Source organism: Cotesia typhae, unplaced genomic scaffold (genome assembly GCF_013202065.1).
Source record: "Cotesia typhae breed Kobodo isofemale line unplaced genomic scaffold, CoteBio_Ctyphae contig_26, whole genome shotgun sequence".
Taxonomy (NCBI): Eukaryota; Metazoa; Arthropoda; class Insecta; order Hymenoptera; family Braconidae; genus Cotesia; species Cotesia typhae.
In genome coordinates this window covers 2,986,232-3,010,713 of record NW_027423732.1, presented here as the reverse complement: position 1 = coordinate 3,010,713, position 24,482 = coordinate 2,986,232, and the positions used below count along the sequence as shown (strand labels likewise).

The window sequence follows — 24,482 nt, the reverse complement described above, 5'->3', positions numbered from 1 at the left end:
TATTTATTTAAAAAAATAACAATGATTATTTTATCAAAATAAGTATTTTTCTATATTTATTAAAAATTCAAAAAAGTTAACAATTTTAATATAATAATATATATTAATCTTTGATAAGTTATAAAAATAATAGTCAGATGAAATAATAAAAAATATTAAAATTTAAAATCAGTGAATACATCAACACAAAAAATTTAATAACTGATTTTTCTGAAAATACAAAACAATACTGTCAATTATTTTTTTTCAGACATTGTAATTATATTTCCGAATAAATGTATGTAAATAAATAAATAAACGCATGCATTAAAAAATAAATTAGTCTACCGCTGGTCCAAAGCACTACAGTGTAACCATTATAAAATATCTTAACGCTCATGCAGTGTTGCCAGAATTTTCAAACGATCAGTTTCTCGTTCGTGATTGGCTAAAATAAGTACATAAACAGCAAAAAGTTTTAGGCTTGTCAATAATGACTTTCAAATTTATGTACCGTATACTCTAACATAAACTTTTGACTACGGAAGTCGCGAGGGTTCTACTTTAATAATTAAATTCCGTTGACTGCAACATACAAGATAGATAAAAATGAAACAGCTTCATGCGTGGCCTCATCAGCACAACGAAAATCTAAGCACATTAAAGACGCAAGAGAATATTTGCAGTCTTGTTCAAAGTAGCAACCCAAGATTTGATGCTGTAACTAATTATTCAATCAACATTCTTGGACTACGAAAGCATTTATTTTTCATATCTTATCCGGTATTTTCACGATGTAATTGTGAGTCGGAACCGTGGTGTAATGAATCCTTTGGAGAAAATGTTCGAATTATGTGGTTGGGTGACTATCATCAATGGTTTTCATTGAAATGATTAATAATTACTATGATTTATTGAATATTCAAAACTTAATCAAAATTTATTAAAATTTTTAACTTATTCACATTTTTTACGTAATTATTATAATACTTATGAATAATAAAAATTTTATGATGATTCTTAACGATGAAAATTAGGATTATCCGTTTGCCAGCCTTTAGCATTGGGCCCAAATTGATAAACAAGTCGACGTCCTAATACAGGCAAAAAAATTTTGCTTTTGTAATAATATCTAAAACATAAAACATTGAATAAAATGAATCATTATATAAATCTTGGTTTCACCTAAAACTATTGGATAAAGAAAAGAAGTGTCAATTGAGTCGGGGGCAGATAAACCAGTTGACAAAATTAGATAAAAAGGCAATGTCCTTTTTAAACTAAGTTCTAACATATGTCAAATTCTCATTTGGAAATGTTATAGTATATAATAAAAGTACTGTATTATAAAAAAAAATATATATTTTGTGATACTCGCTCCACAAGCTCAACTTTTGAGCGTTGGGTGGCGTCCGTAAAGGGACTCTTTTCTAGAGATTACCATACCGTCTTTTTTCCCGGTCAAGGCCGTGAAGTTTTAACCCCTCCTTTTTTTTACAAACTTTTCGAGTACATTCAGACGAAATTGAGAGAGATTTAAAAAAAAAAGTCACATTCTAGCGTACTGACCAATAATTATGAGTATATTTTAAATAGTTACTATTGAGTGGCGCTAATTATTTTTCTGCTGGCAGTTTATTATGAAGCGGACCTAATGTTAATAAAATAACAACTACGCCATAAATAAATATTAATTAAAAGATAATTAATATAAAATTAAGTTTTGTTGCCTTTGTGAAACTTGATAAAATTTAAATATGTCATTATTTGCCTCCTATCCCTCAAAAGTTAAACTTATGGAGCGATAATAACAAAAAATATTGTCTGTCATTCGGCCGTTTAGTGGCAATTTTGACAACTACTTCTTTTCGATATTCGCTTTAATGATTGTGACGCGAATGTTTGAAAACGTGCGTAAATTTCCGTTAAAATTACGCCCGTTTCGACCCTTCCCGCCGCAAACCTTAAGAACATATCAAAATATCGTTGCTGTCAGAAAACCGCCACTTCACGGCCTTATGACATATCTATTTTCATCAACCCCTAGCATGATAATTAGATAATTTATCATAGTATTGAATATCGTTATAATCTGCATTAACAAACCTCATTGCCCGACTCAATTTTTCGTACGTCATTTTAGTATTCCCTTTACGTGATCCCCATCGTTTAGCAACTTCATCACTTCTTACGAATCGAAATTTTGCTTGAGAATAATCTTCCCAGCAAATTAAACTTGGACATGTTTCTCGATTTCGTAATAAATCTCTTATGAACTCCCATAGCTTGCCTTGTGTTGGTTCTGAAGACAAAAAAAAAACCATTTGATAAAAATATACTTTGGATTCAAATAAAAAATAAATCTGGGGAAGATTCTCAACACATCTGTCTTAAAACGTTTTAACGTTTTTAAGATCGAGAAACTAATTAAAGACCAATATTTTAATAATATCGTCGAATACAATTTGTTTGGAAAGCTCATTATCTTCTATCGTTGTAAAGGGTATAAGCTTATTATTCTTTCTCTAAAATTATTTGAGATTAAGAGCTGCAATTTTGGCTGAATTATTTTTATTTAGTTCCAAATAGATCCCGGAAGTACCGAAAAAAAAACGTCGTGAGGTCCAGTTCGTCATATTTATGCGTCTATGCTCTTTCGTCCACTAAATTTTCAAATTTATTAGACTGATGAGAAATTTTTAATTTTCATGAAAATTAAAAGCTTAAAAAAAAAAACTAAGTTAATGCGATAACTGACCCACAAAAATTAGTTTGTATAAGACGATTGATCCGCCACCAATTCATTATTGATTTGTAATTGTTAGTACACAGAAAGAAAAATTTCTTGATTGGAGAACAAAATTCTTGGCTCAAGAAAATTTTCGAGATCCTGAAGGAAGACCGAAGTTGTGTTGGCCGAAGTAAAAATTTTTCTTATTATTCTATTCTTAGTGGAAGTAATTTTTCATAATTTTGATCAAGATTTTTAGATACTTTAGGGAAGCAGCAAGCACTACCTACTTCAGCTGAGAAAAAAATTTTTCTCTTGAATTTTTGATACCCATTTTATATTATTTTAGCGTGCAATTATACATATTGAATAAAAAAATGATTTAATACTATTTGATCTTCCCATTTGACATGTTAATCAATAAAAATATTAGTGAAAATTTACTTCTATCAAGAACTAAATTTTTTGGAGCAAGAGGCTGAATTTTCTCAAAACTAGAAGATTTTCTTGACTTCAATAAATTTTCTTGGATCAAGATACGTATTTCTTAAAGCAAGAGAATTAATTTTGTTGGAATAAGTGAAATTTCTTGTGTCAAAAAAAAATTTTTTTTTTCACTCAAGAAAATAATTGAGAAGAAAAATATTTTCTTGGCTCAAATGAACCTTTTTTTCTGTGTATAACTTCATTTATACCTAATCGAATTCACATCTTTGTTTTTCTAAAAGAAAATAGCACCATGTAGACCGCGCCTTGTACTATATTTTCCTATTCCTAACCCTATTTATTGATCCTACATATTTGTGGATCAATTGGCGGGTATCAAACATCCTAATCGAAGCGTTACGTATCTCTAAGAGCATAAGAATGTCTAAGATAATGAGCATCCTTTATTAAAAAGTTGATGTGACGTTTTCATTGTTGTCGCTTTTCGTTGCTATGGTGACCACTTTGGCATCGGTTACTATGATAACGGTAACCACAGCAACGATTAGCGTAGCAATGGTTACCATGGCAACGGTTACTATGGCAACAGTTACCATGGCAACAGTTACTATGGAAACCGTTAACATGGCAACAGTTAAACATTAATGTAAAAATATTGATTAATTAAACTATCAATTATAAAAATTTTGACAGAAGCGCGCAAAGCGCGTTCGATTTTCTAGTAGACTAAAAAATAAGATTATAATGAGCGTGTTCAGCCGAACTAAGTAAGATCTTACTAACTTTAGTAATTTAGTCAGACTAAAAAAAATTTTTTGTCCGGGGTGTCTAAATGCAGTGTTTTCAGCCTAGACACACTTACTAACTTTTGCGATAGTTAAGAGAGACATAACCTAGATTTATGTTGTGTTTTGTTTATTAATGATGTTGTTTATTATTGTAATACGTAAAATAAAATGGAGAATATTATAAATAATGTAAACAAAAAATTATTATTTTACTTTCAAAACAAATATACTGCACTTTAATTTTTGACTGGTGTTGTGTTGTTTTTGTTTCCATAAATACTAAAGTAAAATGGCGACAGTTAAAAAATTCCTTAGTTTCCGAAAAGTGCCCAGTCCGAAAACTTAGCTCAGTACGCTGAGTATCTTACTAAAGTTGCTAAGAACTTAGTTGAATGAAACTCGATACATACTGCGAAATCATTTATTGTTTACCACTCTTTTTTTTTTTTTTTTTTTTTTTTTTTAATTTCTATGTTGAAAATAAGAAATTAAAAAATGAAAGAAGAAATATTTATTACAATAATTTTCAAACTTACGATTTTTTTTTGCTTTAAAAATTTTGTATCGTTCGGAATGATTTTTTCGTCGAGTTACATCGATACTGCTGTCAGACTCTGCATCTTGAAACATACAAAAAATAAAAATCACTAATATCAAATTAGAGTAAATAACATATAAATTGTCTTGAATGATTGAGCTATTATATATTACCAGATGAATTTATTGAATTGAAGTGTTTGTCGTTATCACTGTCTTCGACGGACTCTTCGTTGTTTGAAATGAACCGTGGATCTAAAATATGATGGAAATATCATTTATGAATGAAATAATTTCATATCTCAATTATTGAATGATTAAATTATTCAATGAGGACATAAGTAATTATCGAGGATTTATCATTTTTAGATTGAGTTTTAAGAGAAGAATATTTAGACTGAGTGTTTCGAGGTACAATAAATTCCCTTAATTTTAAGGGTGATATGCATATTCAAACACGGAAATGGAAGTTACAAAATTATAACACCAAAATATGTTACATGCATCGGTTCATTATGATTGTACTAATATTAATGTTTGAAACCGATAAGCTTATTAAATCGAGGATTTTCTGGTATTTTCGGTTGTTAATATATAGAGTAAATTTTGAGTACGTAAAACTATCATTGAATAGAGTGTGAATGAATGAGTACTTACGGTTACTGTGATTTTTTTGGGAATGCAATAAATCGTATAATTTATCACCATATGTAGAATCATGCATTTCAAAATCATGTTTAGTTAATAATAAAAGATCTCGACCATTAATTGCAAGACTATGTTGAATTGAAGAATAATTCTGTCCTAAATACAATGCAGCATAGATTAACCAATCGATTGTATCTTCTTGACTCCAATCGTCAATTACTTTATTCAACCAGCCATTATTATCGACATGATTGTTGTGATCATCTAAATCTAAAACAATCAATAAACAGATTTCAATTTTTTTTCTTTAAAGAATTCACAATTGTTCTTTTATTATTTCTATAATAAATTTACTCTTTACCTAATACAAATTTTTTTCTGGCCATTTTATACTTTCGATGATAATTTAAATCTTTATTATTTTTATCCATGTCTAAAATACTATGATCATCATCATGGATTAATGTCGTCGTATTCATGATTAATAAATCTGAAAAAAAAAAAAATAAATAAATAAAGAAAAAAGATACAAATAATACCCATCAGTATGTAATGTAATAGCATTTCTACTAACATGAAGATTTGTATGCTTCAACATTATGAATTTATTCATGATTTAGATTTTACACCATAGTTTATTTTTGTTATCCATGTATTTTATTACTATTTTAATACATCACTTAAGGATCGTTCGCTATGTTAATCTCAGTGCTTTTCGAAATCTCTAAATAAAAAGTTGGTTTGGTAAGATGTGAAGCCTTGTTGCCAGGCAACGGTTGCTAGGGGCGTGGCTAAGGGGAAGAGAGGAGAGGGGTTTATATGGGGAGAGGAGTGGGGTTGCTATGGGGCGAGGGGAGGGGTTTTTATGGGGAGAGGGAGAGAGAGGAGGGAGTCTTCCATGAGGTTTTTTTGGGGGGTAATAATAAACATTATAAGGGTAGTACGCACTCAAGAGCGCTTATTTTCATTAATTTAATTGTATTAATTTCATTTGTTATCAACTTCGCGCATTATATGTGGTTGCAAATATATTACGCACGCGAAGCGCGCGGTGCATACTAGTTTTTTAAAAAGTCCAAAATTTAAATCTCTGACTAAAATAGATATTTATGTCATAAGGCCGTGAAGTGGCGGTTTTCTAACAGCGACGATATTTCGATATGAGCTTAAGGTTTGTGGCGAGAAGGTTCGAAACGGGCGTAGTTTTAACGTCCGAGGCGTCCCTGATTAAGAAATCTAATTGGAAATTAACATGAAGGTAATCATTTCAAATCATCTTTCTAAATCAGGGGTCATTAAAACGAATATCGAAAAAAAGCCGTTGTCAAAATCGCCACTTAACGGCTGAATGACATACAATGTTTTTTGTTATTATGGCTCCATAAGTTTAACTTTTGAGGGATAGGAGGCAAACAATGACATATTTAAATTTTATAAAGTTTAATAATGGCGAAAACACTTAATTTTATATTAATTATCTTTTTATTAATATTTATTTACGGCCTGGTTGTTATTTTATTAACATTCAGTCCGCTTCATAATAAATTGCTAGCAGAGAAATACATAGCGCCATTCAATAGTAACTGTTTAAAATTTAATCACAATCATTGGTCGGTACACTAGAATGTGACTTTTTTTTTACAATCTCCCGAGTCGAAATCTCCAATGTTTTTCCAACGTTTCCAACGTCTCAAACGCGATTCCAACGTTTGAGACGTTGGAAACGTTGGAAAAACGTTGGAGATTTCGACTCGGGCTCTCAATTTTGGCTGGGTGTACTCGAAAAGTTCGTGAAAAAAAGGAGGGGATAAAACTTTACGGCTTAGGCTGTTAAAAAAAGACGGTATGGTAGTCTCTAGAAGAGTCCCTTTACGGACGCCACCCAGCACTCAAAAGTTGAACTTTTGGAGCGAGTATAACAAAAATTTTATTTCTCAGTACAATATAAATCAATGACTTTAAAAAATTGGGAAGTTATTGGTTTTTCCTTGATTTTCGTAAATTGAGTTCACAACATCAGATCATTATATATCAATTTTTAAATTATTAATACAATGGTTTTTAATACAAATAATGGACAGTTATATCCTAGACTTTGATTTAGACAGATGTTACAGTATAATTTTCACATGGCTGACTTCTCAATGGGTAGATTTTTTGAGGGGTAGATTTTTGATTCGATAAAAATTCTGATTTGTTAGGTATCTGGTAGATTTATTAGCCTGATGCCAACGTATTATCATAGTCTTCAGGTTAATTTTTGGAATTTTAAAACTTAGATAACATTCAAATAATATTATAGATATAAAATTCATCGAGTTTTAATGTGAATTGTAAAAATATAAATTTCATTTACGATAATTCAGAGTTGAAAATAATTAATAACTTGTAAATAAATACAATTTTTATAGTATTTTCATACCTTGAAATAGATTTCGCCGTTCCACCAAAAACAATTTGATTCACTGAATTTTTATTGACAAATAGATGAAGAAAGCATTGAAAAATTACATTTGTCTGCATTAATTAGGAAAATTATTACTATTAGACCATTAAATTAAAATAAAAAAAAAAAAAAAAAAAAAACAATTTAAGAAGAAATAAGAAAAAAATAAAATTACACAAAAATAAACAAACAACTGCAAAGGTAGAAGAGTTAAAAATTGTACGAACATACGAAAGCTGTTTCGCAAAATGAAGGAAAATATAAACGAAATTGCAGTGAATACGACGCAATCAAAGATATATCTATGTATATGTATTTTTACATATATGTAAACCGGAGTCCACTACAAACGTTTGGCCGTGTATTTTATCGGGTTTACGTCATACGTTAGTCTTACGTTTACCTTGAATTCATCACCACAACTAAAATGAATATATGTACACGGCTATAAGACAGTTTAATCAAAATGGGATTTCCCGCAACACTATATTGCTAAACACAAGACTTAAATGACGCATCAATTATCATAACCGCATTCTTGTATTTTTTTTATTTTTTATTTTTTATCAACAAATTTGCTTGTATAAATAAAGTTTAGATTAAACACAAACTAACTGTCTATACTTACGGTTTAATGGAGTAATTCGAAAAACAATTTTTTTTTATTTTTCTTGAAACCAGGCTTAAAATTTTCATTATAAATCAATATGAATTAGATAGAACATATTTTAGAATGATTTTGTATAAATTAAAAGCTTTATGAAAAAGTTTTTTTTATGATTTTCAGCTAAACCGATTAGTTTAAAATTTATTTAAGATCAAAGTTCAACTTGCCGTCAATTTGACCGTTTTCGGGTACTACAGTGGAGTTACTAGCTTTATTATAAAAATGTATCCAAAATTTAATGTGAAACATAAATTTAACTTTCAAAAGTTATTAATTACCGCTTTTTTTCGGATAAAAAAAAATCAAAATGTTAATATAATTTGTCTCGTAAACGGGTCTAATCACTATTTCCAGCTGTGAAAACCAATAATTTAAAAAAATTAAGAAATTTGAGTTTTTAATCTGATTTTCTAAAATTAAGTACTTAGGGTAAGTGTGGGTATTACTACGGTTTTTTCGGTAGGTCTTACTTCAAAAGCATTTTTATTAAATTTTTCAAAAATAACAATAATTTTTTTTTTAAATCAAAGTTTGACTCATTATTGACTCAAAAAAAAAAATCAAGAGTGCGATAAGATAATATTTTCTTCAAATAATAAGCGTTTAAAAAAAAAAAGTTCATATGCATGTATTACTGCGGGCATGAAAGGAGCTTGTCTCTATTACTGCGAATGACCCAATTACTGCGTGCCTATCACTGCGGACAAAATTCAATGATAAAAAACTTCGGGATCATATAAGAAATTAAAGCCGTAAGATGAACGGCGGAGTATAGAGGTCCATCTATGTTTATAAGCTGAAAATATTTTTCATGCTTGTAAACTTTATAATGTGAAGTTTGGGCTACTATGCGTTATTATCCCTTATTGTCCGTTACTCTAAGATACTCTTCTTTAAAAAAAAAAAAAAAAAAAAAAAAACCGTGCGTGGTATATACGGGAGTAGCACTGTGTTTCTTTGGCGGGAGTAACTATGACTCTCTTAAGGAAGCGAGGGCGAACTTAAAAGAGCATAGTCAAACAAGCAATTCCCTTTCCGTGGGTTCCGCCATAAGTACGGTAATATTGAAAGACATCCCTCGATTCGTTACCCGAAACTAAAAATTGCCTCTGTGTTTTCGGTTATAGGTGTTACCAGCTCCTATAACTTAAATAAGTTGGTCCTAAAAATATAAACGAGCCTTGGATAGGTGCCGCACCCACGTTCACCCACGTCACCAAAATTCACCGAATGGTACGCTCCCAAGCAATGCTATACCAACATCCGACAGTAATTTAACCAACAACAGCGTGTCGTTTCTCTGTGATTTCCCCGGCTGCAGTAAATTATTCTCCACCAAAACTGGCCGCGGGGTTCACCAGCAGAAAAGTCACAAAGACTGTTATGATGCTCGTCAAAATACCACCAAGACAAAGGCACGGTGGACTGACGAAGAGCTAGCGATACTTGCAAGGGCAGAAGCCGAGTTAACGATAAAAAGAGTGAAATTTATGAATAAAGAACTACTTAAAGTTCTTCCAGAAAGGACTCAATCTGCTATAAGTAGTCAGAGGAAGAAAAACAAATATAAGGCAGCAGTTCAACTCATCATTTCTGAAATTGAAGAGTTAGAACATCATAATAACACTAGCCCAACCTCTGAGAGTCCTTTTGCTGATAATAACACCATCATAAATGAACTCACTCGTGAACCGGCTTCGACTAATGATTTGAATGACTCTTTTTACAATTCTATAATAGAATATACACAAAATCTTAACAAACCAAACTGCAATAAATATAATACGGATAAACTCAATGCAATAGTAAACCATTTAAACCATAAAGAGTGAGACAGTGTTCGAAGAGATATCTATTTATTTTAGACGCACCTTTCTCTGCCCTCTAAATAAAAAGAATCGTCCTGAGACATTAGTCGACAATAACAAACCACATCCACGCCGTAAATGTCGCAAAGCTGAATATGCGCGTGTACAAAATGCATGGAAGAAAAATAGATCTAAGTGCATAAATGATCTTCTGAAAAATAAAAAGACCGAAGCGTCACCGCCAAAAGAAGAAATGATATTATTCTGGGAAAAAGTCATGACTTCTGGAGGCAAAACAACACCTGGTGCAAAGCCAACAGAAAACCTTCTGAATGATCTATGGAGTCCGATCTCATCAGCTGAGATCAAAGCCGCATATCCACCCAACGGCTTCTCTCCTGGGCCAGATGATTTCTCTGCAAAACATCTTAAAAACGTTCCAATTGGTATAATTCAGATAACATTTAACATCTTTATTATATGTAAAAAGATTCCTGAACATCTACTGGAATCACGAACCACACTTATACCAAAGAAAGATAACGCATATAATCCTGGCGATTTCAGACAAATAACAGTATCATCTACCATAACTAGAGCTTTTCATAAGATCTTAGCCAACCGAATGCAAAAAGAGGTTCCCTTAGATTCAAGACAGAAAGCCTTTAGACCAATTGATGGATGCTCTGAAAATATCTTTTTAATGGATCAAGTATTAAGATACACAAGGCAAAACCATCAGTCCTTGTTTATGGTTACACTCGACGTGGCTAAAGCCTTTGACTCTGTTACACATGAAACGATCATTGACACATTACAAACAGCTGGAGTACTAAACTTAATGATTGAGTATATTGCTAAAACCTATAAAAACAGTACTACACGTATTCAATGTGATGGATGGAAATTCCATGTTATTCACCCAACATGTGGTGTAAAACAAGGAGATCCTTTATCACCAGTTGTATTCAACATAGTAATCGACCGACTCCTTTCCAAACTCCCCAAGGAAATTGGAATAAGAGTTGGTGAAATCATCATCATTGCAATTGGATACGCAGATGACCTGGTACTGTTTGCCTCAACATCAACTGGTCTACAGCAATTACTCGACATTTCGGCAAAATACTTGCTCGAGTGTGGTCTCCAAGTCAATGTGTCAAAGTGCTCCACGGTCGCAGTTAAAACGGTCGCAAAAGAAAAGAAGGTCGTAGTGGATACAAAACAAACCTTTGAATGCTACAATAATAAAATACCAGCACTGAAAAGATTTGATGATTGGAAATACCTGGGAGTCCCTTTCACTCCGAAAGGAAGACTCAAAACATCTCCTCTAAATAAACTCAAAAAGGAGCTAGACATTATAACCAAAACTCCACTTAAGCCTCAACAACGGCTGTTTATTTTGAGAACGGTGATTATACCAGGTCTCTATCATCTTCTAGTCCTCGGTTCAACAACTTGATTAGGAATCAACATATTAACATCAATTATTAGTTTTTTGCATGGATTAGCTGATAGTTAATTTTTTAATATGATAAAACTCATCTTATAACTAAGATTCATAATCTTGTAAAATAATAATAAATAAAAATGATGGGTCACAGTGATAAACAATTAAAGCTTTTATTGAAATACAAATATTAAGTTAAATTTCATTTTACTCAAAATATAAAAGCTCATATATTAAATTAAATGTCTAGTGGCGATATAATTAATTTTTTCTTTTTTTATCATCATATATATGGTACTATCCGTGGTAGCAATTTTTGATTTTTAATAAGATCAGGACAACTGTTCACTTTACTAATCCTCGCGTGGTAATGATCTTCAAATGCAACCGATTGTATCGAATACATTGCCAACAAGTGCTACCTGCTAACAGGTACAATCTATCGGACACATTATTAGGGGGTTTGTTTAGTGAGTAGTAAGTATCTAATACTTGAGTCTTACACTATCTGGATAAACCTAGATCATATTATCTCAGATGTGCACAAATGCATTTTTCTCCACCTTCCGATAGAAAAAAAAAAAAAAAAAAAAAAAAAACAGGTTGCTAACTTCACAAAAGTTACAATAAAGTTTCATTTCTAAAAATAATATAATAAATTTTTGATACGTTTGAAAGATAATTATTTGTTTAATAAAATGAATGGATTAGAAAAACGTATTTCTGAAATAATTTGAATTCATATCAATTAATAATAATGATCGGAATAATAGTGTATAACATAACAAGCAGAGTTTTTATAGTAATTAAAAAAATTAGCTTAAATCATTTTGAATTTTTTTAAATCTATCAGAAAAAATTTTAAATAAAGTTACATTCATTTAATTTAATAAAAATTTCTTGGTTTGAAAGTTTTTCTGCTTAATTTAACACAATAAATTCTTTATTATAATGACCGCTTGTATTTTTCAACAACTTTGATTCATTTGTTTTATTTCTTATCAATTTCTGTTGATAATTTATTTTTAAGATCATTACTTTTAACTAAGAACATTTAGAGGGCAACTTGAACTGTCAATTGACAGGCAATATTTTCATTTGAATTCAGAATATATGCATTTTACATTCGCAGTAATTGGTACAAATGCATACAAATAGAGGTGCTTCTATTACTGCAGATTATTGAAAACGTTCGCAGTTATCCCTGATTAAGAAATCTAATTTGAAATGATTTAAAAGTATCGGATTTGAATACTATATAGATATACAATAACATATACAATATATACAATAACATATGAGATATACAATTAACATGGAGGTAATCATTTCAAATCATCTTTCTGAATTAGGGATACAAGCATGTTCATTTTTTTGGTACCAATTACTGCGTCCTTAAATAAATAATATTAATTGATCAAAATTCAACTTTTAATGCATAATTGATATTAAAGAATGGTTATCTTCCTTTTATATACAAAAAATTTTAAATTTGAACCATTTTATGTAAAGAAAAAGATCTTTTAGTAGCACCTCTTTTCGTAAAAAAACTCACAAAAAAGCTATAGTTTACTATCTGTATATCCAGTTAATTTTAATTTATTAATAACAAATTGAATAATTGTTGTACGTGTAAAACTACTATGCTAATATTTTCTTGAAGATTTCAATTACAAGAAACAATTTTTTTTTTATTCAAAAAGCTCAAGTACGATTTATTTATAATTTAAATAAAAAAACCCGCAGTAATATCCACACTTACCCTATCAGATCTCAATGTTATGAGATCCGGGGAAGCTATTTAGACTATTTTAGCGATGGCGTTTGTGCGACTTGAAACGTAGTGGCAACATCCGCAAAGGCACTCTTGCCCTTTAATTTTATGAAAGCTGAACTCCAAGCTTGAGAAAATTCAAAATTGATATTTTCAAAAAAATACATTCTTAGAATAATTTGTAAACTACTGTTCCAGTCAATTCCAAAATTTAATTAGCTATTAACTATAAGAAACCACGTTGAATGCTGTATGAAACACATGAAAATCGGTTGATTCGCTCGGAGAATATCATAAAGCATGTTTAAAAACTATTTTTTTTAAATAACTCCGATGATTCAGTCTGATTAATGATACTGAAGTTAGCGCGGTCAGTTGTCAATTAAAAAAATTTTTTTAACAAATTAATTACAATGAAAAAATGCTTCTAAAAATGTTCACTAGTAATTTTTATTAATTTTCACATGTGAAACTTTTTAATTAAATTTTTTTTTAATAATTTAATTGCTATAAAATTCTAAAAAAATTTTTAATATCTGTCAACTTCAGTGTTATTCTGATTAATAATATTTCGAGCATTTCTTTTTTACCATTTCTTGTTGTACCTAAATATGTACACTGAAAAAGAGATCCTTCGGCAGCCGAAATAGAAGAAAATTTCCTACTTAGATAAAATCACAACACAAATAATACAATTACTTCAATCACATTGATAGAAGCCCTTTTCACTAAGTTAAAACAAATGCAATAGTAAAATTTTATTAAATATCTATAGATAAATAGGTTATCTTCAGTCTAGGAAAATAAAATGACATGAAAATGAAAGTTCGTTTAATGGGCTTTAAAATGCAATTTATAAAAATTCGATAAGCCATTTAATTAAAAAATTATCCACGACAGAAACTGTTAAAACATGAATTTTTTGAAAATTTTTAAATTGCTTTTATTTTTAAACTAATTGGAAATATTTGCATTTGAATTGGAATCAACATGATATTTTAACCTAATATAAATATTTTAGGTCAAATTCTGCAAAGAGATTCCTTAAAAGCATCATATTTATTTGATTAAATAAAAAAAATAATTATTGGTCAACATTTATTAGAAGTCCAATTTAGATTTGACAAAAAATTTGATCCTTATTTTGAAACTGAAACCAACAGTTTTGATTATAGTTTATAAAATTCAAATTTTTGAAAAATTGAACTTTGATCTTGAATAACTTTTGAACGCGTGAACAAATCAAAAAATTTTATTGTACCTTTTTTGTAGAGCGTTCAATTCTCTATAAAGATAAGGAAAGTGATTTATAAATCAATCAATCGTTTAAACGGTACAAAAATCAGAAGAAGCAAAAAAAATTTTTCCCAGATTATGGGAACTAAAAAAATGGCATGAGGATAATCTTAATATTAATATTAAGGGCTCATCTTTTCACAGTAATTGGGTATTTTCTGAGGTTCGTTGTAATCAATAAATAACATTATCCAATTAATTTTATAGTGAATATCAATTAAGCAATACCAACCCAATTCAGTGACGCAACCGCTGACTCGCAGACTATTTTTTCATGATGTTTGATCCGCAAAAAAATGACAAAATTTTTTATTTAAGTATTTTACAGAAATGATTGCAGTATATTATTGATAATTAATAGGTCATTATAAATTCATTTTACCCTGATGAAGAATGTTATCGTTTCGAATTGCCCCGGATCAATTGTTTGCGGATCAGCTGTCTTTTAACTTCTAATTTACAACATATATATATATATATATATATATATATATATATATATATATATATATATATATATATATATATATAATATATTTTTTTTATGTCATTTAGCAATGTAAAATATTTTCATATTTTTATTGTTCATATTCAAAGTATAAAAATACTGATAAAAATTATTCTTACGTGTTAAATAGTAAAATAATTTTTCACATAAATAATACAAAGCACTAAAATTTTGTCGAGAGTTGTATGAGAGATTGCTTGTTTTTTTCTTTATCTGTTTATATTTTGATTTATATTTTGATCATTAGATGCAATCTGCGACGCCAAGTTAGCAAATTTAGCCATGTAATCTACACTATTTTCTACCATTAGGCATTGCATTTGACTGAGTACCTATAAAAATGTACATTCGAAATTTAAATGTAAGTATCTAAATATATTAAAAAAAAATTATTTAAACAAAACAATATCTTCTTACATCAGATGAAGGTCGCATCAACTCTAATTGACTTCCTGTTTGACTTCTTTGCGATCCTTTTAAGGGTGATTCAAGTTGACCGAGAAAATAACTACTTAGAGAATAGTCAGCAACCTGTGGTATGAAAGTGAAAAATTTTCAAGTTAAGATTCATCAATGCTTTTTTCAATTTTTAACTTAAGTTTGGACATAAAATTTATCTCAAATTAACTTAAGTAACTTAAACTGTCCGCTAAGAAAATCGAAGATTTTCAAAAATCAGAAAGTGATTAGTTTTACTCCGTTTTGCAAAAATCGAGTTTGTATTAGATCTCGACGTTTTAAAGACACAGGTAGCTTACTTGACTACCCTTGCGATGTTGTCACTATGTGGTGTGTATGTGTGTGTGTGTGTGTGTGTGTGTGTGTGTGTGTGTGTGTGTGTGTGTGTGAACCGTTTATAACTTTTGAACGATTAAACCGATCGAAACCTACCAAACGACGTTCCAGAGTTCTCTCATCTCAAAATCTCAAAAAAACTAAAAAAAAAAATTTTTTTTAAATGTTGTGTTTTTGGAATAACTTTTAAACGGATTTATCGATCAACTTAAAAAACTAATCAGCTCTTAATCTTGAAAAACCACATCAATCGCGCTAATCCGGTCAAAATCGGTTGATTCGTTCAGAGATATCGTGAACGAAAGAATACCGAAAAAGGTGTTTTTTCGGAATTACTCCGAAATTTCTTATTCCATTAATTAAAACTTAGATTCTTTATGAGGCTCAAAAATGCGTCGAATGCCGTCAGCCGTATGAAAATAAGTTGATTCATTCAAAAGTTATTGCGGTTTGAAAATTCAAAAATAGTGTTCTATGAAACTTCTATCAGATTTTTGAGCTTCGAGAGCTCAAAAGCATGGAAAAGTTATTTCTTTGAGCTCGGAGAGCTCAGAATAACCCCGTGAATTGTATTTTTGAGCTCGAAGACCTCAAAAACGTCATAAGTGCAATTTTAAACGCCTATGTATGGAATTAGCGGGAAGAAACATAAAAATTATATAACTACCTCACTGTTAAGCCATTGACTTTCTCCTTCTTTCAAAATTTGAGTTGCAGATGTGATTATGGAGTTAGAAGGCTGTACTAATAAATCATTATTAGAATCACCGGCAGGAATTTCATTAAACGATGGTAATAAATTATCCGTCTCCATATTTTGATTTTTATTTGATAATTCAACTCCCATGTCATTAGGATTATTATCCTTAGAATATTCAGTAACTTTTTGTGAGACATTGAGATTTAATTTATTTGTATCATTAGTTTCATTTGTTTCACAACTCATGTTACCAATTAACGGAACTGTACGCTGCACTATTAGATTCCGTTGCCTCACTGTGCGGCCACGTTTGCAAAACCTTGTGGTAAATTTCTGAAAACATCAATAAAAGTCATCAAATTTAAACTCATTCTTTTAATCTAAATAACTCTTCTGTAATGTTCGTTTATGTAACAGAGTACCTATAAAAATTTAATTTAAGAACATGTTCCTAAGTAATTATTCACGAGTAACAATAGCTATAGCAATACACATAAAAAAATACTTCAATCTCTAGAAGTCTTTTATAAATCTAGAAATTTATGGATTTTTGAATGTATACAGCGTTATTTTTTTCGAAAACTCGATATGATGTTTGAAATTGTGTAAGTCATATTTGGAAATGCAAATATAGGTGAATGTATTAATTTAACAAAAAACATCAAATACTGGGCAGTATTTTTCCAGAGAAGTTGTGAAAAATTTAAGAGATAATGTAACTACGAATCGAAAAAAGATCACTCAATGCTTTTTGATACAATATTTCTTCAAGATTACTATGGCCTAAATTATATTAAACAGAATTATTTGCCTTCATACATTTTACACTTGTCTTGATCTATTGAAAAATTACATAACCGATGAATCGTTGATAGAAATTCAAAAAATTCTGAAGTGAACTGTTAAAGGAACAAATTTTTGAAAAATTCATCAAAAATTAATAATTGATTTTTCATTTTTATAATTTCTTTTTTTTTTTAGTCCTTAAGAAAATAATTTACCATGACACTGTAAAAATTAATACTTAAAAAATTTGAAGGAAAAACCAGATAAGTATATTTCTATTTTTAATGTTAAACAAGTAATTGAAAAACTCATTTTCCAAATGAATATTTCTTTCGAATTTTTTTATGAATCTGCCCCGGTGGAGAACAAAACATGAATAGATTATTTTAGTAATATTTTACGGCCGAGAATAATCGGAGCCGCAAATGTAAACAAATACAAAATTTTATACTGAACACATTAGATACAATTATTTTTCTCGGAAAAATTTTTTGAATAATGAAATAACGAAAAATCATATTGAAAGCGAATAATAAATATTCCCATGTTTTTCTCAAAGAAAGTCTAAATTTTTGGAGATTAAATCTATAATGCACTTAGAATACTTTATTTGATGACAATATTATTGTTTGTTTTTTGTTTGATAAATATCAGAATTATAAAAAATAAGAAGTAATTTCATTAAATAAATTGATGAATTGCGATGACTTAATAAGGCATTTGTTTTCATAAAAAAAAATTTTCAAAATTATATGAATGTTATTAAGAGATGTAAAAATACACAAAAAAAAAAAAGAAAAAAAAATAAATTACTCACATCCAATTGAGTTTTAAATGCCTCATGACTGTTAGTTTTATGATAAACTTGTGGAATCAATGGCCTCCTAAATCCTGATGTTGAGTCCTTAGTTGAAGGCATTCTAGATGATACTACTGTTTCATTGCTGCTTGACGTATTGTCAAAAGCTTTATTACTACCATAGTTGTGCTTAGCAATTGACAAGAGTTTTTGTAAAGCAAAACAAATATTTTCATCTTGTTTTTTAAAGTCTTTACTTAACGGTGAGCCGTCGTTTGCCTCTCTATCGTTTTGTTTTGGACTATCCCACCAGTAATCTAAGACTATTTTTGATTCTCGTCCAAACTATTAACATGAAAAATAAATAAGTTAACAAGCAAATAATTGCATTTGATGCATCAAGAAATAACTTACCATCAAGAATAAATCTCCTATGGTAATAGTGTTAGCTTCTTCGATATTCCATCCCATTCGAATACGATCAATTGTTTCACGGCCCGGAAACCGATTAGGTTCAGTATTTAAATTATTGTTATTATTATTATTATTATTATTATTGTTATTATTTAAACCGACATTAATATTACTATTTACAGTAGAATCTCCAACGTTTTTATCACTATGACTAGAAAAAGCGATTTGTCTATACAATTAAGATGTGTATCTAAATTATCTAAATCACTATTATTATCATTTAATTTATCGTGGTCTTCTCCTCCAGTGGGTCCTCCAGTTCCAGCGCCTCTCAAATTCAATACCTTTTTATCTATTTTTTTCTTAATAGTTTTTTTACCAACGCTTTTAAATTGTTGAACATAACCTAATAGTTCTTCACGAGAACTTTTTAAACTTAAACGTTGCTCATAAGAATTCAATGAGACACTATTGCTAGTTAAATATTCACCAAGATTAACCATTGGTAATGATATTTTAGCCCCTTCAATTGGTGTAACTCGCAGCAATTCATTGTCATTATATTTTTTATCATAAAAAGATTCATCGTCGATGTTTAAAGATGGTTTAAATTTCAGAGGCTGCCATCGTTGTTGTAAAAATGTCAATAAGCTAGATAAACGACGCTGAATTGGTACCAATGTTCTTACTCGAGGATTCATAGCATTAGCTTGAACTTTCCACCATGTTAGATTATTTCCTGGTCGTAGCTCAACAGTAACACGTGGCGGTAATTTTATCTCTTCTTGCCAATCTTCAAGTTGATTTAATTTTCTTAAAGCACGACATATCGGTGTTTTTATCCGCATTGTTTTGCCACGTAAACGAACTTGTGTTGAGCCCCAGTAAATTAATTCATTCAATTTAAGTAAAAATTTCTCATGTATACGCGGTAATTTACGACGTAATTCACCATAATTGATTAATCCATAAATTTCTTGAGATGTTTTTTTCAAATCATCCGAAAATTTTAAGTGCTTTGATATTTTTAACCATGTACGATAGTAAAAATGTCGAATTTGTTCTTTATTTTTGATCATATTATCCGACGAACCTTTCTTTCTTCCTTGATTTAAAAAATATCCTTGCAAACCATCAAAATCTTTTCCATATTCATTAATTGCTTTAAAAAATGTATTTTTATCTTCTAAAGTCCATCGTTCACTTTCACGTTTTAAGGATTTACCAATTTTTGCATCACCTTCATCTTCTTTGTTATCTAAAAAGAATATAATATTGTTGTTTTAAATAAAAGCAAAAATGGATACATAACAATTGACGATAAGTGTTAACAATAACTTAATAATCAAAGTTGTGTATTTATTTAATTTATGCGAACAAAAGAACCAGAAAAGAATTCATATTAAAAATACAAATACAAGGGCTAGATCTTGATAAAAATAGTTTCAAGCTTTTCACTTATAAATAAAAATAGTGGTATAGAAATAAATAAAAAGAATTTCAATATTTCGAGTTTTTACTGATGAAATCTTATAGTGAAAATTTTAGAGTTGCCATTATTGTACAATTTTTTATCATAAATGTTTTTATTGTATCTTAATATTTTGAATTATTACGATGATGAAAAAAATGAGCTTGATTCAAGAGAAATAATCTTGAAGCAAGAAAATTATTTTAGAGAATTTTGATGTCTTGAATCAATAAAAATTTACTCAAACCAAGAAAAATTTCTTAGTTTATGCACTTTTCGAGAATTTTTCTATTCTTATGAGACTAACATCGAACTTGATAGGTCCAGACATATAAGTGTATATTGTCAATTATTTTACCGTTATTTACAGAATTGTTTAATAAATCACTGCTTACTGGAGTATTTTTGGCAAAATGTAAGCTATCATATGTCCCACTCGTTCCAAAAAAACCAAATGCTTCCAACCATGAAGATTATAAACCGATTTCATTCTTATATAACTTGTCGAAAGCATTTGAGAGATGTGTGCATGATCAAATTATTAGATGTATAAATCATAAAAATTACATTGATAAGCACCAAACTGCTTTCAGAGAAATATTAATTTGGAACCGATTAGTAGCTGGTATAACGACAGTTGAAAGTTTTGGCGAATTCAAGAATGCATGCTTCAAATTGTTCTTGAAAAATGAAAATTGATGTAATTACTATTACTATTGGTGATCTCAATAATCCATCATCATAGAAAATAACTAAAATACATCAGAACTGTAGTGTAAAAAATCTACTATTAGGAGTATTGTGTAATATTACCGATATTATCAGAATGTAAAACACAGTACCATATAAAATTTTGTATTTTTGGTTGGAGGAAGCTACGGCTCTAGGATCAAATTTATCTATCTATTGAATCATGTTAATTTTTTTTTAGTGTGAAAAAAATGATTTAAATATGTACATATCAAGTTGATACCGAAAACAGACATCTAATAATTTTTAGAATTTTTCAAAACGAAACAAATTATCATAAAGTTTAAAAGAACATTTTACATACAGCTCTAAATGCATGTATTGATTCATTTGTTAAAGGAAAATAAAAAAAGCTTGGAAAATTCAAAAGTGCACGTCTCAACGCTCATTCATCACAAAAAAAAAAATTAAAATAATATAAAACTGAGATGATCGGAAGCGCCCATGTGTAGCCGAAGATTGAACTGTATTTATTCATTTTGTAATTAAATTACATTGAATTAGACGATAATTTTGAATAGGCTATTTCTCAGAATCATACTGAAGCGAATGAAAAAAAAGTGGACGCAAAAAGTTAAGTTTTTTGGGCGTTATCGAGACCACATACATTATCCGCACATACAGACAACCCGGCGTCCACAGAAATATTTTTTAACAACGGTATTTTTTATACTATCTAGAAAAAATAGTGTTTTTTAAAATATTTACTGTCATAAAAAAGTGTCATTGTTGATCTCAGTCCACTTATTTAATACTCAAAATGCAAAAAAGTTCGAATAAAAGCAATTTAAGCCGAGATAATAGCTTGACCTTGAAAGAGTGAGAGTAAAGCACTACTCATGCTTCGCGTTGAGACGTGCAGTATTGTAGGATATCTGCTAATTGAAGAACCGTTCCCAATTGTTTCTCTATTCATATATTGAGAAAAACCGTATCATCTTTATTGCCCTTGTAGAGTAAATGAAAACTTAAAATCAAATTTTTCAATATTAAATAGAAATTTGAAAAAAAGTGCTCTGCTAGGAAGTAAATATATAAATAATTTATCGAATGTCAGAGTGCTATTTTTGGAAATTTCCATTTGTTTAGGAGACCAGAAAATGTTTCTTCATTTTGAAATATCTGTGGTAGATACGGAAATTTTTGTGTGTGTATTTTAGAAATATTTCATTAAAATATTGTACAACTTATTCAGAAAATCAAACTGCTGCCAGAGAGTTTAAATTTTCAGGATTATGAATAAAAATCTATACTTTAAAATGTAATGGTTATAAATTTAATAATGATCACCTTTTTTGTCAGAGATTTGATTAAAATCTGTAGAATCAACTCTAATTTTTTTAGTTCCTCGGACTATTTTAGCTTGTGAATTTTTCGCATCAACTGCTGTTTTTATGTCCAAAGTTAATACTGTATCATCTTTTTTTGCTGATCCAATTGCGCTCGTTGAATCATCTTCCTTCTCCTTGTCTTTGTCCATTATTTATATTTAATACTTTACTTTCTTACTTGAAATAGAAATCCATCAAATTTTAAGTAATCGTCTCCTTCATCTTAAAAAAAAAAAAAAAAATCTATTTTCCGTGAATGTTCTTGTAATAATACATCATGGATGAATGATATTGGAATTAAGAGACATTTGATTATTTTTAGAATTTTTGAAACAAATAAATCATGTCCGACAAAAATTTAAAAAAAAATTTCAGGTGTAGAAATTGTAATAAATCATAAATGCAATTTTTTTCACATACACTTTTCTAGAATGAATTTAGTTGATAAGTGAAATTTAAAAAGAACAAAGTATCTGATGATTTCAGTGTCATTGTGAATGAATAAAAATTATTGTATTCAATTCAGAAAAAAAAAAAAATTTTACTCACGTTAACAGAATTTACGTCGGTTTATGGTCAATATTTAACGTAATTGTCATCCAATTCTGGGGTTGAGCCCAAAATTTAATATTGCTTATACAATAATTAAGATTATTAGCTATTATTAGCTTCACCAATTATAACAGTATTTTTGATAAAAAAAAAATACAATTATAATTATAGAATACAGAGGTTATCTTTTTGAGATGTCAAAACTTCACGATTATTTGCTTTCTATCCTACTCATTTCTTTGAGCTATCTTTCTCTTTTTTCTCCTTCACACCAAAATGATCATAACACGCCATCTATTATATCAAGTTAATTTGTAATATTTAAATTTGAATTTTTAACCGAATTCATTAGATTTTTCAATTTACTACTCAGTTGAGCCAATTAACTACTATCGCACTTATACGAAAACGCTGTAGTAATTATTTTTCATCGCACTGAAACTTTGTAAGTGATTATTAATTCTAAATGACACTGAAGTTGGCAGACATTAAAAATTATTTTTTAATTTTATAATAATGCAATTATTAAAAAAAAAATTAATCAAAAAGTTTCACATGTAAAAATTAATAAAAATTACAAGTGAAAAGTTTTAGAAGCATTTTTTTATTATAATTGATTTGTTATTAAAATTTTTTAAATTGACAGCTGACGGCTAACTTCAGCATTATAATTCTAAACCGTATTTTTATTTCTAAAAACTATTCGCATTACAAGTCAATAAGTTGTTAATTGACTTGGTTACATTTTTTGAAGATTTAATAAAACAAATTATTTTTAAGGTCAGTTTTTCATACTATATTTTTTGTTGAGATAAAAATGTTTTCTATGTTAAAACTTGATTTCAATAAATAAAACATCGTTTTAAAAACTGACCCTAACATTTGATTAAGTAGTTAACTTAATTTTTTTTTATTTTTAGAATTTTCCAACTTTACTCATTCCATGTATATCGATGAAAATTAATTTAGCAGATAATTAATTATTTTTAGAACTTTTGTTGACAAATAAATAATGGCAAAAAAAAATTGACATGTAAGAATTTTAAAAAATTAAAAATAACTTATTAGAATTAATTTAATTGTTAAAGAAAATTAAAAATTGGTCAAGTGACAGCTAACTTTAATATCATTGGATATCAGTAAAAAATTGAACAAAAATTTTATTTTTATGATTTTCAGTTATACGACTTTTTTATTTTACTAAAAAAAAATTAAATTAGAAGTTTTTTTTATCAACTTTTATTTAATTACATTTAGATTTCTTAATAATGCTGAAGTTAGCCGTTAGCTGTCAATTTTAATAATTTTAATAACAAATCAATTACAATAAAAAAATACTTCAAAAAATTTTAACTTGTAATTTTTATTAACTTTCACATCCGAAATTTTTTAATTCAATTTTTTTTTATAACAATTGCATTGTTATAAAATTTTTAAATAATTTTTAATGTCTGCCAACTTTAGTGTCATATTTCTCAACATTTTTTTTTTTAATTTATTTATCTGGTGTACTAAAAACGGCAGTAAATCCTGCAAAGCTGCGTCCGAAAAGAACATTCAGATTTTTAAGCTTGTAAAAATTTTAATTATATTTTTAAACTCTAAAAAAATGAAAAAGCATAGAAATTGAGGTGAAAAACTTATTAATAGATTAAATTTTTTAAGTTTGTTAAAATTCAACGAGTTTATTTCCAACTTGAAATATCACAAAAAAATTTCAATTATAATTTACTATTTATTTACATTAAATATTTATTTTTAACTGATTCATAATTTATATTTTATGATTATTTAAAGAATTG

The 24,482-nt window shown here is 28.7% G+C and overlaps 2 protein-coding genes across 4 annotated transcripts; both read right to left on the bottom strand.

Moving 5' to 3' along the window:
• Positions 1 to 889: 889 nt before the first annotated feature.
• On the bottom strand, positions 890 to 7,887 carry LOC141525348 (uncharacterized). 3 transcript variants are annotated; one of them, XM_074239804.1, is made up of 9 exons: positions 7,752 to 7,887; positions 7,553 to 7,647; positions 5,705 to 5,854; positions 5,492 to 5,620; positions 5,140 to 5,400; positions 4,657 to 4,737; positions 4,482 to 4,565; positions 2,086 to 2,281; positions 890 to 1,111 (listed from the first exon to the last, which is right to left on the bottom strand). In XM_074239804.1, exons 4-9 carry the CDS (start codon positions 5,607 to 5,609, stop codon positions 1,000 to 1,002), a joined length of 852 nt encoding a protein of 283 aa, XP_074095905.1. In that variant the 5' UTR covers positions 5,610 to 5,620; positions 5,705 to 5,854; positions 7,553 to 7,647; positions 7,752 to 7,887; the 3' UTR covers positions 890 to 999. The 3 variants fall into 3 exon arrangements, with proteins under 3 accessions (XP_074095905.1, XP_074095904.1, XP_074095906.1); XM_074239803.1 differs by lacking the exon at positions 5,705 to 5,854 and having other exon boundaries at positions 7,752 to 7,886; XM_074239805.1 differs by lacking the exons at positions 5,705 to 5,854; positions 7,752 to 7,887 and having other exon boundaries at positions 4,482 to 4,559; positions 7,553 to 7,718.
• Positions 7,888 to 15,138: 7,251 nt separating this feature from the next.
• On the bottom strand, positions 15,139 to 22,901 carry Crm (cramped chromatin regulator). Its single transcript, XM_074239888.1, is given in 8 exon segments — positions 15,139 to 15,414; positions 15,500 to 15,613; positions 16,545 to 16,910; positions 18,181 to 18,507; positions 18,577 to 18,791; positions 18,794 to 19,834; positions 22,088 to 22,350; positions 22,678 to 22,901. Coding segments are annotated over 7 exon segments (2,376 nt in total). The 5' UTR covers positions 22,278 to 22,350; positions 22,678 to 22,901; the 3' UTR covers positions 15,139 to 15,291.
• Positions 22,902 to 24,482: the final 1,581 nt, after the last annotated feature.